Below are 18,266 nucleotides of genomic sequence, written 5' to 3'. Positions count from 1 at the left end.
GTAAATTAGAGGAGTAAGGAGGAGGGATAGGAAACAAGAGATATGCACAAACATGAAAACAAATATCAGGAGTAGAATTTGTTAGGGAAAGTATATGTCTATATATGTATGCATATATGTGTATATATGTATATGTGTATGTATATCTATATCTATATAGAAATGTATCCGCACTTAATTGTAGCCTTCAGGGGCAGGGAAAGAGGAAGGAAGGGCAAAAAAAGAACAAAGTAAAAAAGTACACAGCAGAAAACAAATGAAAATTTACAAGGAAGCAAAGAAAAGATGGACAGCTCTCAACACAACGTGTAGTACCTTTCATACAGGCTTTTTTGAAATGAAATGAAAATTTATCATTACATATTTTGAATCCTCTCTTATGTTCTGCTATGCACATGATACGCTTTTTTTCTTATTTTGTATTTAAGTTCCAGTATTTAAGTTTATGATGTATTTTTTTTCTTTTATCTATTTTGTATTTGTGTTCTGGTGTTTGAGTCTAAAATAAAATTTAAAAAAAGAAAATGAAATAGAAAACAACAAAAAAAATCTCATTTGATCCTCACAAGAAGTCTGGGAGGTAGGTGCTATTATTATCCTTATTTTACAGTTGAGCTGAGGCAAACAGAGATTAAGTGACTAGCCCAGGGTCATACAGCCAGCTGGTACCTGAGATTGGATTTGGACTCAGTATTCCTTACTCCAGGCCTAGTGCTGAACCCATTGTGCCACCAAGTTGCTTTACAAACTAGTTTTCTCCATTAATCAAAAGGCAATTGTCAACACTGCTGGTTCTACAATGAGCCAAGTATCTGAAGAGACCACATCTCCTTTTCCTTTCCTCTCTTAATCCTTCTCTGTGACCTTTAACCTGAGAAGCAGCAAACCTGTGATGATGATTAAGCTATGATTGCTATAATCTAATGACCAAAGGGGAGAAGGGAATAACAGCCAGGCACTGTGCTGAGGGCTGTACAAATATCTCATTTTGTCCCCACAACAATGCTGGGAGGTAAGGGCTATTATCCCCTTTTTACAGTTCAGGAAACTGAGGCAGGTGGAAGTTAAGTGACTTGTTTAGATCACACAACTTTTTGTTGTTGTTCAGTAGTTTTCAGTCATGCCCAACTCTCTGTGATACCATTTGGGGTTTTCTTGGCAAAGATATAGGAGTAGTTTGCCATTTCCTTCTCCAGTTCCTTTTACAGATTTGATCTCATGTCTTCCCAACTCCAGCCCAGTGGTCCATCCACTACACCAGACAAAAAAAGATTGTTTCTTAAACTTGAGGAATACCCTGAGAAGAGACACAGGAAGAGATACCACATACTACCATGTGCCCCTGGGCATCTTTATGACACCTTTGAGCCTTACTTCCTCATCTGTAAAATGAGGGGGCTGGACTAGATGGACCCTAAGGTCCCTTCCAGCTCTGGGTCTGTGATCCTATGAATTTCCTTTGATTATAGAGGATAACTAACTCATAGCTATAATATGGCCCCTCACATCTCCCCCATATACACATACGTGTTCACACACATATATGTATGTATATGCAAATATATATACACAAACATCAGAGCAGCAGAAACACAGTGGAACGAACATTTGATTTGGGATAAGAAGACATCGATTTGGGTCTTGATTCTATACTCTGGCTGTGTGACTACTGGCAAGTTAAATCATTTCTCTGGGCTTCAGTGACCTCATTTGTAACTTGGAGAAAAGTATATTTACACATCTACTTCAGAGTGTTATTTTACAGGATCAAATGAGATAGTTTATAGGAATGCATTCTGTAAGCTGTAAAGTACTATAAAAAATGTGTGCTCCAATTTAAGGAGACACAGACGGGGGAGAAGAGAAGACAAATTGTACCTAGAATCAATTCTCAGTCTTTTGATTAAGATCATAAGTATGACCTGAAGTATACACAAAGAGAAAAAATTATTTGCAATTTGAAGCAGCAAACTTCTCATCTGAAATTGTTATCCACCCTTGTGCATCAGTCTAAGTCAGCTAGCCCTGACCTAAAGTTTAACCATAGTGGGGTTTTTTTCTGGGATGAGAAAAATAAACTTTCAACCTTTTATTGGCTCATGATCCCATACTGCTAATTGTCCGCTTGCAGATGCACTATGGAAGGTAAGAAGAAAAGGAATGAAATAAGCATTTATTAAGCACCTACTATATACCAGACACTGTGCTAAGTGCTTACATATATATCTCATTTGATTATCACAACAACCTTGTGAGGTAGGTTGCTATTATTATCCTAACTGTACAGATTAAAGTCAGAGGTTATGTTACTTGCGCAGGGTCAGACAGCTAATTAAGTGTCTGAGGCCACATTTAAGATTTTTTTAAAAAAATTTCAATTGAATTATATATTTATCAGATTTTCTCCTTTCTTGTTGGGATTGATCCTATAAGCACTTGTAAGGAAGACAAAGTGGGGAGTCTTTGAATCATTCCTTTTAGTCTTCATGAAAAACTTCAATTTCTTGTTTTCCTTTCCGAGTTTTCATTTAAATAACTAGCTATACAGAAGTAGGATAATTCAAGGCTCATAAGGTGACTATATTAATTTGAAATAACCTTACACAATTTTTAACAACTGGCTGCATGTTATATTTACTGATAAAGTTGGTTAATCACATTAGAACATAAGCTCTCTGGCTTTGCTTTGAAGCTTCTCATAAATAATCATTAATGATCCACTATAAAGCAGAACGCAAAGACCTTTCTTTCCCACCATATACTTAAGGAATTAGACTTTTTCATAGGGGGATAAGAGGTGTTTTTAGATAAATTCTTTTAAGAGTAGTATCTACTAGACATTGAATTGATAGCATCTGAGCTTATTTTTTTCTGAGACTGATAAAAAGAAAAACAAGACCTGCTTTGGGAATACTTATTTTCATACATTACTCATATAACAGATGAAAAAAAAAAAGGATGAATGACAAAATACATGACTGATAAAAATATATGCATGTCTAAAACCAAACCCACCATCTTCCCCAAATTTCTTACCAAAATTTTTCTTTGCCCAGTCAAAATTTCAGAATTTCATTCACTTTCACCTAATAAATCCAATTAACTGCCTAGTTCTGTTGATTTTAGCTCTAAAATATCTCCACTAAGTTCCTTTCTCTCCATAACTGCAGTCACACTACATACAACTGAGTTTTTGTTACCTCTTGGTTACTAACACTTCTACTAGCGAGGCTCCCTCCCTCCAATGTCACTCCATTCTCCCCCTAGTCTATCTTGCCATCAGAGGTCTGCCAGCATTTCTCATTTCAAAATCTCCACTAGCTCCCCAATCACTTCCAAATAGTCAAAATTCCTAAGCTGGGATTCAGATACACTTTTCTAGCATTATGTGCCACTATGCACCTCCACTTACCCTTTTTTCTGGCTGAACTGGATGACTTGTTGTTGCATGAATATGCCTTGGGTTTACATAACCTTTCTGCCTTCTATTCAGGTGTTTCTCACCACTTAGAAAGTTCCCCATCTTTGTTGTTATTCAGTTGTATCTGATTCTTTGTGACCCCATGGACCATAGTTTGCCAATACTATCCATTGAGGTTTTTGTTTTTATTTTCTCCACTTAATAGCATTTTATTTGTCAAGTTTTCTTGGTAAAGATACTGGAGTGGTTTGCCATTTCCTTCTCCAATGGAATAAGGTAAACAGAGGTTAAGTGACTTGCCTAGGGTCACCCTGCTAGTAAGTATCTGAGGCTGGATTTGAATTCAGATTTGACTCCAGGCTCAGAGCTCTACCCTCTGGAGCTATGTAACTATCTCCCCAGCTTTGCCCTGTTTAAAAAAAAAAAAACAAAAAAAACAAACCCTACTTTTCCTTCAAATCCAGCCCATCTTAATGACATCATATAAGAAGTTTTCTTTTATTTCCCTTCCCTCTGAGAAATTCTTTTTCCTTCCTACTAACACCCACATTATTTTTAGGTAGCTAAGTGGTACAATGGATAGCGCTGGATCTGGACTCAAGAAGACCTAAGATCAAATTACTTAATACCTGGATAAGTCAGTAAACCTCAACCTACCTCAGTCTCCTCATCTGTAAAATTGGGATAACAATAGCACCTAGCTACCTGCCATGGTTGTGTGCAGATAAAATGTGATATCTATAATGTCCTTTGCAAACTTTAAAATACTATATTAATCCTAACTAGTTATTACTTACCATATCTCTCCTAAGGCCATTATTATCCTGCCTTGTAAGATGGCTGTTTGTATATATTTCATCTTCCCATTAAATTGTAACCTTCCTAAAGGCAGCCTGGTGGCACAGTGGATATAACCATAGACCTAGAGTCAGGAAGACTGGAATTGGAATCCAACCTCAGATATTCACTAACTGTGTGACCCTGCACAAGTCACTTGGCCTGTTTGCCTCAGTATTCTCAAAACTATAAAAATGAGGATAACAGCACCTACCTAAGGGGGTTATTGTGAGCTTCCCATAAGATATTTGTAAAGCACTTAGTATTAGTGCCTAGCACACAATAAGCACTTGCGTATCCCCTTCCCCCATCCCCATACACCAAATTCAACCCCATAGCCTGAGAAGTCTAATATGTTGCCTTTTACCTAGCAGAGGGGCTCAATAAATATTTGTTGAATGAATAGTGGAGATCCCCAAATAACCAGCTGGTAATGGGAATGAGCACTTCTACATTTCTAAGATGAGGATTTTAAAAATCGTATTCTTACAATCCATTTTCCAGTAACTAATAGCTTTCTAAAGTTCTTAAAGTTGTCAGAATTCAACTATAAATAAAAGTGACTCACAGACGCACAAGGGTAAAATGTGCCACATTTATTTACATATGAAATGTGTTTAATACAGTTATAACGAACGTAGTGTATAACATCTGACAGCAGCAAGACCCTTTAAGGAACGGAACAATAACTACAGTATATCATGCAAGTATCTATATATACACAAAAGTTTTTTTTTTAAAAAAAAGTACAAAACTTGTTTAGGGATAAATACAAGATATAAAATGCAAAACAAAAAAACACAAAAAATATAACTCTCACAGAGAACTATATGTGGAAGGGACAGAACGGTACCTTTGCTGTGCTTCATTAAAGCATAACTACCAAAGTTAGATATACTTATTGAAATGGCGGAACAAAAACCTGGCAGCTGTGTGCTCAATCTGAAATGGCCAATTGTGATTCTACAGGCTGCTGTATTAACACATCGATGGGCAGCAGCTTCAGTTGTGCATCCTAACTCTAATTACCAGAACATTTGGCATTAGCACCCAGAATAGGAAAAGTCAATTTTTGAGACAGCACAGGGTTAAATGAACTATTTTCTTCCTTTAAAAGCCAAAGAAATACTTGTTTTTTATTTGTCTCTATGTTTAATAAATTACAAGACAAAAACCAGACTGTATAAAAATCTATTGATCTAGTTACATATTTGTTTCTTCTACAGCAGTCCAGCCCTTTCATCAAGCTTACATCCCTGTGATCTTAAAACAGTCTTGCAAATATATATGAAAAAAAATATGCCAGCCCACAACTTTTTCTGATCTAATTTTACAATGGACTCCTACCCTTTCTCTTCATAGACAACATTAAGGAAAACATCATTCCCTTTTACTTGCCTGGTCTAAGTTGTTATCCACCAGTGGGTTATTTTCAAGTCTGCTTTAAAAACTTTCTCTTATGGCCCTAAAAATACCTAGAGATGCACAGATATGCAATGATGAGTCTCAAGGCGCACACATACTTCTTTCAAAGTAGATACACTGAGTACTAGTGCTAAGACACTTGAAGAGTCTAGTGTTCTTGACACCTAAAACCAGCTACAATTTATGTAGTGAATTCTAAAAAATAAAAAATACTAAAAAAGGCATTGTGTTAGCCTGTAATTGAATTAGCTAAACCATTCAAACTCATGGTGTACAAAACAGTTTATCTGAATCCAAGGAACTGCCCCCAGTGCTAAGAACTCTGTTTCAAAGAAACTTAGTACAAAAAAGAAAAATTCTAAACAAAAAAATAACTCAAAACATTATCCACTAAATACTGATACAAACACGTAACAAAGAGTATAAAAGTTATTAGTTTAAATATATACAAACTCTTTTTAAACTCAAATACTGTTTTAATACTTAATTAAGGGTATATACGATGAGGTGAAGAGGATACATTTAAGGAGAATATATTGCAACAGCCTAAACAGTACTGTCAACTCTATTATACTGCAAACTTTCTGTAACAAAAAAGAGTCTTTTCCATTCCAATGTGGAGAGAGATTTTCCTTTTGGAATACTCATTTTTCAGCTGAACTCATTCTTTTAGACTTAATGAAGGCCATGCCATGTGTTCTCATGTGAGTATTTAAGGCAGCTTCAGTTTCAAATGTCTTTGCACACACTTTGCATTTTCTGTCTGACATTAGGCTATCAGATGATTCATCTTCATGACTGGGTTTGTTTTCCTGTTGATTATCTTCCCCAGAACCATTCTGCTTAGACACTGGTTGAGGTTCCTTTAATTTGTGGACTATGAAGAGATGCCGGGAGAGAGATACATGGGAGGTGTAGCAAAGGCCACATTCTCGACATTGGTAAGAAGAGCCGTCAGACTTATGCTGAGGGATGTGTTCGTGAAACTGCAGAAGATTTTCTGTCGTAAAGCCACACACAGCACACTTGTGAACTTTAAAAACATTTATCTTTAGTTTCTTCAATGGCTGAGTAATTGCTCCTCGTGGGGGTCTGAATTCTAAAACGGGTTCTTCTAATTTCCGCTTTGGACTGGGGGCCTGATAAGAGATAACAAACAAAAAACATTGATCAGATTAAAAGAGTCCTGCTATTTTCCTAAAGAACGATCATCTCTGATTGAGCTAAAAGTCAGTAAGAAGATATGATCAGATTGTGCCATTAATTAAAAAAAAAAAAGACATGCTTCTGCAAATGTTTTACCCTGTTTCCAATATTAATGTGATCTCACCCTTACGCTGTCCTTAATCTTCTGCCAGTCACAGTTCAATATATGGACATCTTATCTCTGGCTGAGGGCAGCCAGATGACACTGTGGATAAAGTGCTGGGCCTGGAGTCAGGAAGATCTGAGTTCAAATTTGACTTCAGACACTAGCTGTGTGACCCTGGGCAAGTCATTTAACCCTCTTTGCCTCAGTTTCCTCATTTGCAAAATGAGCTGGAGAAGAAAATAGCAAACCACTCCAGTATCTTTGCCAAGAACATCCCAAATGGGTTCACAAAGAGTCAGACACAACTGAAACGACTTGACAACAAAACTCTCTCGCTGATAAGAGTACTACAAAGACTGTACCCTAGCTCTGAAACTTATTATCTGTGACCCACCTTACTATTTTTGTCACCTAACTACTCTGCATCTGTTTCCTCATGTATAAACAAGAAGGCTGGACTACTTGATGTGTAAGCCTGTGCTCAGTTTACCCACAACTTCCCCAGGGAAAGGTAATACAAAGGAAATGCCAAGCTCATTCTACTTCTTTCAGTTGTAATGCTTATTTTAGGCAATGGTCTTGTGCTTTAAAGGGTGAAACTATTGCCAAATGCTGGAAATAGTTCATTAGTATTCAGGAAGAGAAGCTGGTGTTCCAAGCCTGCTGAAACCAGGGACCTCAGTTGCAATAAAAACATGTTTTTGAATCTCCCATGTCTCCTCTCCCAGTTCTCCCTTACACCAACTCTATGCTCCACCCACTATCCCCCCTCACATTTGTTCATGCTGTTCCTTTTCTCCTCCTCTCTAATTAAATCTTATTCATACTTCAAGGCCTAGCAGCATTACTTTTCTAGACAGCCCCCAGCTGGCAATGATCTCTCCCTCTGCATTCTTCTACCACTCCCTGACTGTACCATTCAATTGGCACTAAATAATTGATTGCTTTGTAACATTAGTTCTCTCCCCACACGTGTCTTCAACAACTTCAGTTTAATTCCACAAATATTTATTAAGCATCTTCTATATGTCAGCTATTTGGCACAGTAGATAGATTCCTGGGCCCAGAGTCAGGAAGACTCATCTTCCCAAGTTCAAATCTGGCCGCAGACACTTCCTAGCTGTGTGACCCTGGGCAAGTCACTTAACCCTATTTATCTCAGTTTCCTCACCTGTAAAATGAGCTGGAGAAGAAAATGGCAACCTACTGTAGTATCTTGGACAAGAAAATCCCAAATGGGGTCATGAAGAGTCAAACATGCCTAACATAACTCAACAACATATCTCCCATACCATGGGAGATACTGAGAGACTAAAAAACAAAAACAAGTATAGTCCCTGTTCTTCAGAAGCCTAAGATTGAATAGGTGGCTGATGCACTTTTACATAAAGTGAAATAAAATATGACCAGGCCAAGATCAAGACAAATCTTAGAGAAGAGAGAGAGCTTACTTTCCCTTGAGAGGGAAAGTGAAGTATTTATGCAGCATATGGATTGGGCTTCAAAGAAAGAGAAGGATTTCAACAGGTGGAGATGAAGAGGAAGAACATTTCAAGTGTGGGGGAGGATCTACATAAAAGCACATCAATGAGAGGGTACGGGATGAAACTGGGAAAAAGACAACAATCCGCTGCGACTGGACCCACAGAGTGTATAAATTTATCCACAGAGTGTATAAAAGAGAGTAGTATGAAAAGGGTACATTGTAGCTAGATTGTTGGGGCTTTAACTGGCAGGTTAATAGTTTTATTTTATCCTCTGGGCCCGGGCTTCTTCAACTTTTTCCACTCATGACCCCTTTTCCATTTGGAGTTGCAACGCCTGAGAACATGCTTTGTGTTCAGAAGCAAGGCTGCAGATAACACCTCAGATTCATTACATGTTTGATTTTTAATTTGGTCATTATGCATTCAGAAATCTTTTACTGTTGCCAAATTTTTCATGACTCCATGTGGGGTTCTGTCCCACAGTTTAAGAAGCGCTGCTTTAGGCCAAAAGTTCTCAAAAACTGGCCCAGAGGTCCCGGGCGGGGGTATGGGGGTGGGAGGGGGTCTGAGACCCTTTAAAGGGTCCCTGAGGACAACATTATTTTCATAATACTAAAATGCTTTTATTTCTAGTTTAATAAGTATTAATAGCTGTGACCCACATAAAGAAAAGCTCTTTGGGGGATCCTCCATAATTTTTAAGAACATAAAAGGGTCCTGAGATGAAAAAGTTTGAAAGTTGCTGCTCACAGCAACAGGAAGAATCGATATTTGGATTAAAGAGGATCAAGATCCTCAAGGTAGAGACCAGTTAGGAGGCTATTATAATATATGGTGTTATATTATATTACATGTATTATATTTATTACATTACTGGGTGACCACCAATAGCACTACACGGGCTCTCAGTACCTGACTCACAGTACCTGGGTTCCAATCCCAGCTATGATATGACCTGGGTGACCTCGAGAAATTCATTTATCCTCCCTGGGCTTCAGCTTCCTCATCTCTAAAATGAGGTAAATGGACTATATATTTATATTGTACCGTATCATATCATATATCCTATCATAGCACAGTTAATATTAGGACAGCTAGGTGGCACAACGGATAGAGCGCTGAGCCTGAAGTCAAGAATATTCATCTTCCTCAGTTCAAATCTGGCTTGAGACACTTACTAGCTGTGTGACCCTGGGCAAGTCACTTAACCCTGTTTGTCTCAAGTTTCCTCGTGTATAAAATGAGCTAGAGAAGGAAATGGCAAACTGCTTCAGTATCTCTGCCAAGAAAATCCCAAATAGGGTCATGAAGAGTCAGACATCACTGAAACAACCAAACAACAAAAATATTATAATATTAAATAGTCCAGATGATGTTAAAGGCCTGAACTAGGGTGGTGTGATAAATTAAATAACTGAAGCAGAGGGGATAGGTATAAGAAGTATTGTGGAGGCTGAATCCTTAGAGGAGGAGTAGGGGAATGTTAAAGAAGAGGAAAAAATTTTAAATGTCTGAGATTTTAAGTTTTGCATGAATCAGAGGGGTGAGAGTGTCATCAACAGATACAGAGAAGTTGAGAAAAGAGGCGAATGATATTCTGAATACATTAGGTTTGAAGTGCTAGTGGGACATCCAGATAGTTACATACATACAATTATGTGTGTGTGGGGCTTAGGGAAGAGACTCAGGTTGAATTCTGTAAAAAACTTATCTTTCATCTTCAACTATCAGCTTCTGAGGGGATTAGAACAGCAAGTGGTGGTGGGAAATGAGTGAACCACACTGACTCCATGTTATGACTCAATTCTAAAGCTAGCTCGGTTCCCTTTCTATTCAATTATGGTCTAGTCCAATTTTGTTTTGTGAAAAAACTTTATTCAATTGTGGGAACTGAGAGAAAAGCTTCTCTTTCACCGGCCACAATTCCTAAGTACAAAGACCATATCTTATACTTTTCTCTCTATTCCCCATAGCACCTGAAACAGTCCTCTCTGCATAGAGAGGGCATTCGAAAAATATCTGTATATCTGTATATGGATTTAAACTGTAATTATGATCTAAGCCCAAGAGACAGAAAAACTGTGAAAATATTGGGATATTGTACTTCATCCCTGACATCAATAAATTTCCAAGTCCTGATTTATATTTTGTGGTTACAGCTAAGCAATTTGTAAGAAACATTACATCAAAGAGGATCATTGAAGCATTTTTAAAAATGCACAGAAGATAACAGAAGGAAATTCAGAAAGAAACACAGACAAGCTGGACAGATGTGAAAGTAACAAGTTGACATTTATTATATTCTTTGTTTAAAAAGTAAGCTTGTACACAATAGAAAATTGTAGTTTCACATATAACCTCTCTGTTCTACTTTGTATACGGAAAGGTCCTCTCTTTTATTTGTGGAGTTCAGAATTTTAAAAAATTAAATTAAAAAAAATAAGTAATATGTTACAGTGTTGTATAGTGGAAAAAGCACTGGACTTAAAGAGTCCAAAGGCCTGGTTTCAAATTCCCTAATAGCTTTTCTCAGGACGTTTATCAACCGAAGAGGTGAGATCAGATGACTTCTAGGGTACCTCCAGCTTTGACATGCTATGATTATCTGTTAAATATCTGTCTTTCCCTGTATTAGAATCAGCATTCAGAGATAAATCTACCTAGCTTCCTATACTAATATTCACTGCAAAGAGAGCAATTCTTATGTTTTACCTTGGTCTCTTCTTTTATTTCTGTTTCCTCCACACTGGTAGATTCTGTCATTTCTTTTAAATCAGGGTCCTTAATCCCATGCATCAGCTGAATGTGTTTCTCTAGCATTAACCGTTTTGTAAATGTGCGCCTTGATTCGGGGCAGTGCCTACATAAAACAACAAAAGTCATGTATACATTTTGCTTATAGGGATTTTCAAAAGAACTCTAGGCCCACAAATATGTTACTGGTCTTCAAGATCTTCACAAGCCAATTTCATACTTACCAGTATCAAAGGCATAAGAGAGCAGCAACAGCCTAAGAGCACTGGCTCTGGAGGAAGGACCTGAGTTCAAATCCCATTTAGGACACTACCTGGGTCACCTTGAGAAATTCATTTATGCTCCCTGGGCTTCAGTTTAATTCAGTTCATTTCTAAAATGAGGCTATTGGACTAGATAGGCTCTGAGGTCCCTTAGAAGCTGTAGATCCATAGTCTTGTTGGTCTTAATTCACATTTTATTAAACATTTAAAATTGTTAGTGTCACTTTTTTTTTTTTGTAAACTCAGATCATTTTGGTTCAAGTGCCTTATAAAACATTCCTGGTTAGCACTAGTATTCTTTAGTCTCCTGAAAAGGAGAAGCTCTCAATTTAATTTTTTTTTCCTTTAAGATGACTACAAGAGCATTCCTGCAGAGGTGCTTTAATAGGAAAGAAACAAGGAAGAAGACGGTCTTCTACCAACTATTAATTAGTGACACCAGCTATATAACACAGAGAAACCTGCTCTTTATCATCTGAAGCATGCAGCATGGGCAATTCTTCACAAAAATAATAATCTAATAAATACATTAAAAATTTTAACTTTATGGATAAATTGTTTTTTAGTGGCCAACCAATGGGTTAAAATGCAAGCATTTAAAAACATTGGTCTATGTTGAGTGAGAGTATCACAGATAAAAGGAAGAGTACAATAAGCTCCAATTTAATATTGTACTTTACAAAGCGGAAGCTCATTGACAAGAAGTGATGTGTTCATGGTCACACAGCTAGAAAATGAACCTAAAGTCTTGGGACTCCAGTCCAGTACTTTTTCCATTTTACTACCCCTCTTCTCTAAAAACAATTCTGTAGTAGCAAGGGATATATCCATGTAGACATTATTTTGTTTCCTTTTTTTTTTGAAGATGAGAAATCATCAATTTTTGGATAATAGCTTCAGAAATCCTAGAGTTTATTAACTCAATAGCTACTTAGATATGTACATTATAATGTAGACACCAAGAGCAGTGAAGAAACAAATAGGTGATTGAAAATTCTATGGGCTTTTTCAGAATTAGATTTGCTACCTTCTTGAAAGCTCAGAAGAACTTGATATGGGCACTAAAAAATAACTGAAGTATTTTCTAAACCCTTCTGCGCAAGCAACAAATGAAGCCAGCACTGATACATAGTGTGACAACATTTTTCCATTCAATCATTTTCAATGATTACAATTTTGCTATCACCAATGAGTTTGCTGGATGTTTTTGTGAGTCTACAAATGGCTTCCCAGTGCATTAAATATAGTGATTTTATGCTTCTACATCAAAAATACTAATGTGTTTCAAAGCTAGTGTTTCACTAGCGCCACACTCAATCACCTTAAGGTTCACACCTTCTTCTATTTCTCAGTCAAGTCTCTCTACTTATCCCCTTCTGAGCATCACTCTCAAACTTTAGCCTAACCCCTGGCTATATTCTATTCATAGAATGCAGTCACCTCAATAAACTCTCACTCTTTTTTCCTTTTACTCAGAAAACTCCCATGTCTTCTGTGAAGTTTCCATGACTAACCTCAGGAGATGCAGGAATTCTACTTTGCCAATTCCTTGTCTAAATATGAAATTCCCATGACTCTGTTTCAAGATATAATGTCAACTTACAACTTCTGTATTTACTGTGTGTTGATGAATATATATACATTTATACACTCAATTTCTTTACCAATAAATTGTATTTAATATGTATGTACATATGTCCATGTCTGATGTTTGTCCAGTTCTTTTAAGCATCTAAAGGGAAGGTACCACGTTTTCTCAACTCACTTTGGACAAAAATTAACACAGTTAGGCTAACTACTTCAAAAACTAACTACTTCAAATTAACAAGTAGGCTAACTACTTCAAAAACACTTTTTACTGATAATAATGTAATGACACTTCAACCTTAATTACCAAGATGATACTAGTGACTATAGACTGATGATGAATTTAGGTCAATTTCTCTTTTTACTGATTCCCTTTGTGACCAATGCCATGAACTGGCAAAACAATTTGCATGGGTCACAGCTAGACATCTCAGGGCATGGAAAAATGTTTCAGATGAGGAATGAACCCACGACCTTATTCTTATTGGCATAAAGCTTTAAACAAGTAGGCAATACTGAAGATAAGGTTTTGCAGGTTACAGCTTGGCACAGTGACTGCAACTTCAATCAGTTATTCTGAAGAAATATTTTCAGTAACACAATCTATCGCCATATGATGCAGTACTTTTTAGGTCAGGTTAATATATTAGTACAGGGCAATCAAGATTATAATGATTATTTTACTTTAAAAAAATTCTGTTAATATCACATAGCATATCAAAGAATAAGGTGACAAAATTATGCAAAAATCAAATGGGTTGAATTCTGAAGCAAAACAGAGTGGTACAGTGAAAAGAGCCTTGACTACAGCTTCAAAGAGCAAGGATTCACATTCCCTCTCCAATGTTTACTCCCTGTGTGACCTTGGGCAAATCCCTTAACCTCTCTGGTGTCAGTTTCCTCATTTGCAAAGTGAGGAGAGTGAGTTGAACTAGATGGGCTCTACGTTTTCTTCCCTTTCTAAATCTATGATCCTATGATCTATAAAAATGAAGAGGCTAGATAGATGACCTCTGAAGTCCTCTCCTGGGGCAATGTAGGTGATGTAAAAACAAAAGGTATCAATAAATATTAACTTTAAAAATAAAGAATCAATATAAAGTCAAATAAACAAAAGGTCTTCTTTTAATTCTCTCATGACCTTTATATTAACAACCATCACTTACGAGCAGGTGTAAACTTTCCTAATGCCTTTGTGTTTGATTCGATTATGGCGACAGAGGCTGTGCGATGAGCTGAATGATTTGTCACACTGGCGGCAAGGATGCTTCTTCATTTGCTTTATTAAAGAAAAGAAAGGAAAATGTCAGCGGCAGGTCTTTAAAACCAGAACACACTTTTAAAATGAGAAACCCTGTGTTATAAGTTGAATTTAACAGGTGTCTGGTAGGACTTGACAGCTCTTCAATGAATGCACCTAAGAAAGAAAGAAAAGTTTGGTTTCAGAGAGCTAAAGGAAACTTTACCAGGAGAGTGGGAAATTAGGATTTTCTAGGAAGACTCTTTTTTTGGGGGGGGGGATGGGAGTTAGATGACTTGTCCAGGATCGCACAGCTGGTAAGTATCTGAGGCTGGACTTGAACTCAGGTTCTCCGGACTCTAGGGTTGGTGCTCCACCTATTGCACCACCTAGCTGCCCTTCTAAGAAGACTTTTAAGTTGAATATCCCTTTCAAAACACAAATGCATGTTTTTTCTAAGTTATACCTATCTGAAATGAAAAAAAAATATCCTTTAAACTTTACCACAAAAGCAGGCAGTAAACACAGTAGTGCCCTTTCAAATACATGCCCAATAAGCATGGTATGTACATAGAACCCATACTATTTCATTCTGTGAATCATTTTAAATTAAGTCCATTACAGAGAAAGTCTACCTTACTAATTTTAAAATTCCATTTCCCTCATCCAATAATATATTGATGGAGTAAGGACAGAATAGAGCTGAGGTTTCACTAGTGTATAGTGAGGAAATTCCCTTTAACAATGAAGATCAACAACTTTTATGGGCTCAGTGCTCTGGGGCACTGAGATTAAAGTGACTTGCCCAAGTTTACACGATTACTACCTTTCAAAAATGAGACTTGAAACCAGGTCATCCTGACTCTACAGGAGACAATGCCAATGGTTTGCCAAAGGCCTTTCCTCTGTGTGTGTGTGTGTGTGTGTGTGTGTGTGTGTGTGTGTGTGTGTGTGTTATTTAAACAGAATCACTAGATTTCCCATGAATACTAACATGCAAAATTTCCCCAAAGTAATAATTTTAAGAAAACAAAAATAACCACATAACATAAATGTAGTCAAGTTTCATTTCCACTCTACCCCTGAAAAGAATGACAGTTTATCCCCTAAAACATATTTTAATCCAAGAATTGACTTTCATACCTCTGAAAACTCAACTTCAAATAACTTAATCTCTACAAGTATAAATTGTAGAGCAGTTGCTGCTCTGCATTGGTAGAGGAAGTTTCCTAATTGGGGTTCCCTGACCAATGATGATAGCCCACACCACTTCCCAAAAGTGATGATGATGAAGAGATACAAAAAGCAACAATGGTGCACTGGAAAAAAAAAAGGCATTAATTCTAATCTGACTTTTCTATTACTTTTCCTCCTTGAGCCTCAATTGGAGGGTGACCTTTTAAACTATTCTAAGGTCCTTTCTAACTCTAAAATTTTGTTATTTTCAGACACCTCTGTTTCTCTTCTTCATCTTTGTTAAAAGGTAAACAAATGCTGTAACACAGGGAGTGCAAAACAATAGTCACAAAGTGTACAGTCCTAAAAGTGTTTATGCTGTTAAGTGAGGAAATTATGCAATCTCAGGAACTTTCAGCTCTAAGATTTTATGTTCTTAAAGCCTATGGCTCTATGGATCCTAGAGCACAGTGCAAAATTTACTTATTTTGGTTCAACAAATAAAACACGTAGTTTCTACTGGTTTATACTTCTAAAAATCTTAGACAATTAGATATACCCAAATGTATTCATTAAAATGTATTTTTAACATGACAGTGGCCACTGATCAAGTAAAAAATGTGATAATTAGCGACCCCTATAGGAATAAGGTGAGTAACAACCGCCATGTGGAAACCCATGATAAACAGGTGTTACACATGTCTTACCAACTTTTTCTGTGCAAACTCTCAACTCTCACATCACATTGCAACCCTTAAAGCTACCCTCTCAGCGAATATATTTTCACAGAACTGTTTTCTCACCATTGCCACAATCTTATTATACTTATGCAGTTTATTTCTAGAATCCAAATACAGGATTTTTCACCTCAACGTATTAAATTTAATCTTAAATGCATCTCATTGTTTCAGCCTATTAAGATCTTTAGGGATACAAATTACCATCTGGCTTATACACTCAGTAAACCAGTAGTTTATACTATTGAAATTAAGAAATCATTCAACATAATAGTTATCTTTCCCAAGCTTCGTGTCATCTAGTAATTTGATAAGTGTGCCCTAAAATGTTCAACTAAGTCATTGATAAAAATGCTGGGTTGAACAGTGCCAAGGAAAGAGCCCCATGACATCACACCAGAAAGCTCCTTCCAGACTAGCATCATTACATTAATCACCATTTTATGTGGCAGAGTTGTTCATCCATTCAAAGCTCAGCTCAAGTGCCACTAACTACAGGAACTAATTCTTGATTCACCCAGCTCTTAATGGTATCCCCATCTCACTCTACCCTGAAGTGAAATGACTTGGTACAGCACATAGCCTGTGTATATGTTGTTTCTCCTACCAAATAGAATGTATCCCCACAGCCTAGGACAGTGCCTTGTACATAATAAGCATTTAATAAATGCTTGCTGAACTGAATTTAACTGACCCTTCTACCTTCTAAATGATGAAATTATTCAAAAACAAGTAAAGCTTTTTTCAGTTTCTTTACATTTACGAAAAACATCTCGCAGAAACATAGATGGTGACATCCTCAATGTCTAGTATATCTTGCCTCCATGCCAATTTTCTAAGCTGCCATTTGTTCCATCTGGTTGAGCAGCTGGTATACACTGCCACCACATCTCTTCTTTTGTCTCCTGTTCTCCTTCTCCAAATGATCTTCATCATGCTTCTTCCTTTTGGATTTCCTATCTCTATCTTCTTGATACACAGTGCTATTTCAGTAACCCCCTTTTTTTCTGTTGAATAAATGCCTTCCATCGCCTTACTCGAGTCAGGAATAAAACCTCATCAAACCTCAAGGATGGCAATGAGTTTGTATTTTCCTCTCTCAATTAAGATTTCTAGTTTCGCTTTTTTCTAAAGTACCCATCCTCAGTGTATTTGGGTAGAACATGTTAGGGCATGAATAATGTCTTCAATGTTTCTTGTGAATTAACTATTATGCCATACCTGCCACTTTCTCTGGCTTAGTCCTTTATGTGGGCAGTTTTCTCTCCTCCACTTACAGTATAAAATCTCCTTGATGAGATTGATAAACCTCAGACAAACATTCTTCCCTATCCTCACTATATCTGAAAAGTCTTTCATGTTTTCCATTGTGTACCAGATATGCTGGTCATGTAATCTCACTATCCTGTGGAAGAGTCACCAAGTACCTTTCCTTGTGACCAGTAACAGAGGTATCTATGTAGCTTCACTATCATTACATGACACGGAGGCCATTTCCTCCTCAGATGGTCCAGTTCCATACTCTAAGGGTAAGCCTTAAATCTCTTGAGAAGGTTACTAATAATTTACTAATGACCAAGTCCAATGGTTTTTTCTCAGTCTCTGACCCCTTTAACCTCTCTGCAGCATGTGACACTAGTTACCATACCATCTTTCTATAGTTTCTATTTCATTGCATTATCTTGGTATTCTGCCTCTGATAAATCTTTTTTAAAATCTTCAGTTAATCTTCTTTCTTCTCTTGCCCCTTACCTTACATTTGTCATTCCTCAAAGTTTTCCATTCTTTGCTGTTTTCTTCCTATTATATATATATATATATATTATATATACATATATAATATATATATATAAATATCCTCTCCCTTGATGATCACAGCCATTCCCCAATGACTAATTCCTAAATCTATATCTCCTGCACCAACATCTCTGCCAAGCTACTGTCCCTCATTTTTGTCTTGGGGGCATAAATTGTGTATTACATCCCTATAATACTTGCTAAGTGCAAATGCTGAGTATATACTTTGT

At 36.9% G+C, this 18,266-nt stretch overlaps 1 protein-coding gene across 12 annotated transcripts in view; it reads right to left on the bottom strand.

Moving 5' to 3' along the window:
- Positions 1-4,853: 4,853 nt before the first annotated feature.
- ZNF532 (zinc finger protein 532) overlaps positions 4,854-18,266 on the bottom strand; it is a 114,897-nt gene continuing 101,484 nt past the window's right edge. For 11 of the 12 annotated variants that reach the window (XM_027868885.1, XM_027868881.1, XM_027868887.1 and 8 more), the window contains 3 exons: positions 14,253-14,365; positions 11,195-11,342; positions 4,854-6,822 (listed from right to left, as the gene is read on the bottom strand). In XM_027868885.1, the coding sequence (XP_027724686.1) occupies positions 6,328-6,822; positions 11,195-11,342; positions 14,253-14,365 (756 nt within the window). In that variant the 3' untranslated portion in view covers positions 4,854-6,327. The remainder of the gene's footprint in view (positions 6,823-11,194; positions 11,343-14,252; positions 14,366-18,266) is intronic. The other variant, XM_027868889.1, reaches the window with a different exon arrangement.

This window comes from Vombatus ursinus, unplaced genomic scaffold (assembly GCF_900497805.2).
Source record: "Vombatus ursinus unplaced genomic scaffold, bare-nosed wombat genome assembly UNPS02014791.1, whole genome shotgun sequence".
NCBI lineage: Eukaryota > Metazoa > Chordata > Mammalia > Diprotodontia > Vombatidae > Vombatus > Vombatus ursinus.
The sequence above is the reverse complement of the archived record's forward strand: the minus strand, read 5'-3'. Positions and strand labels throughout refer to the sequence as shown.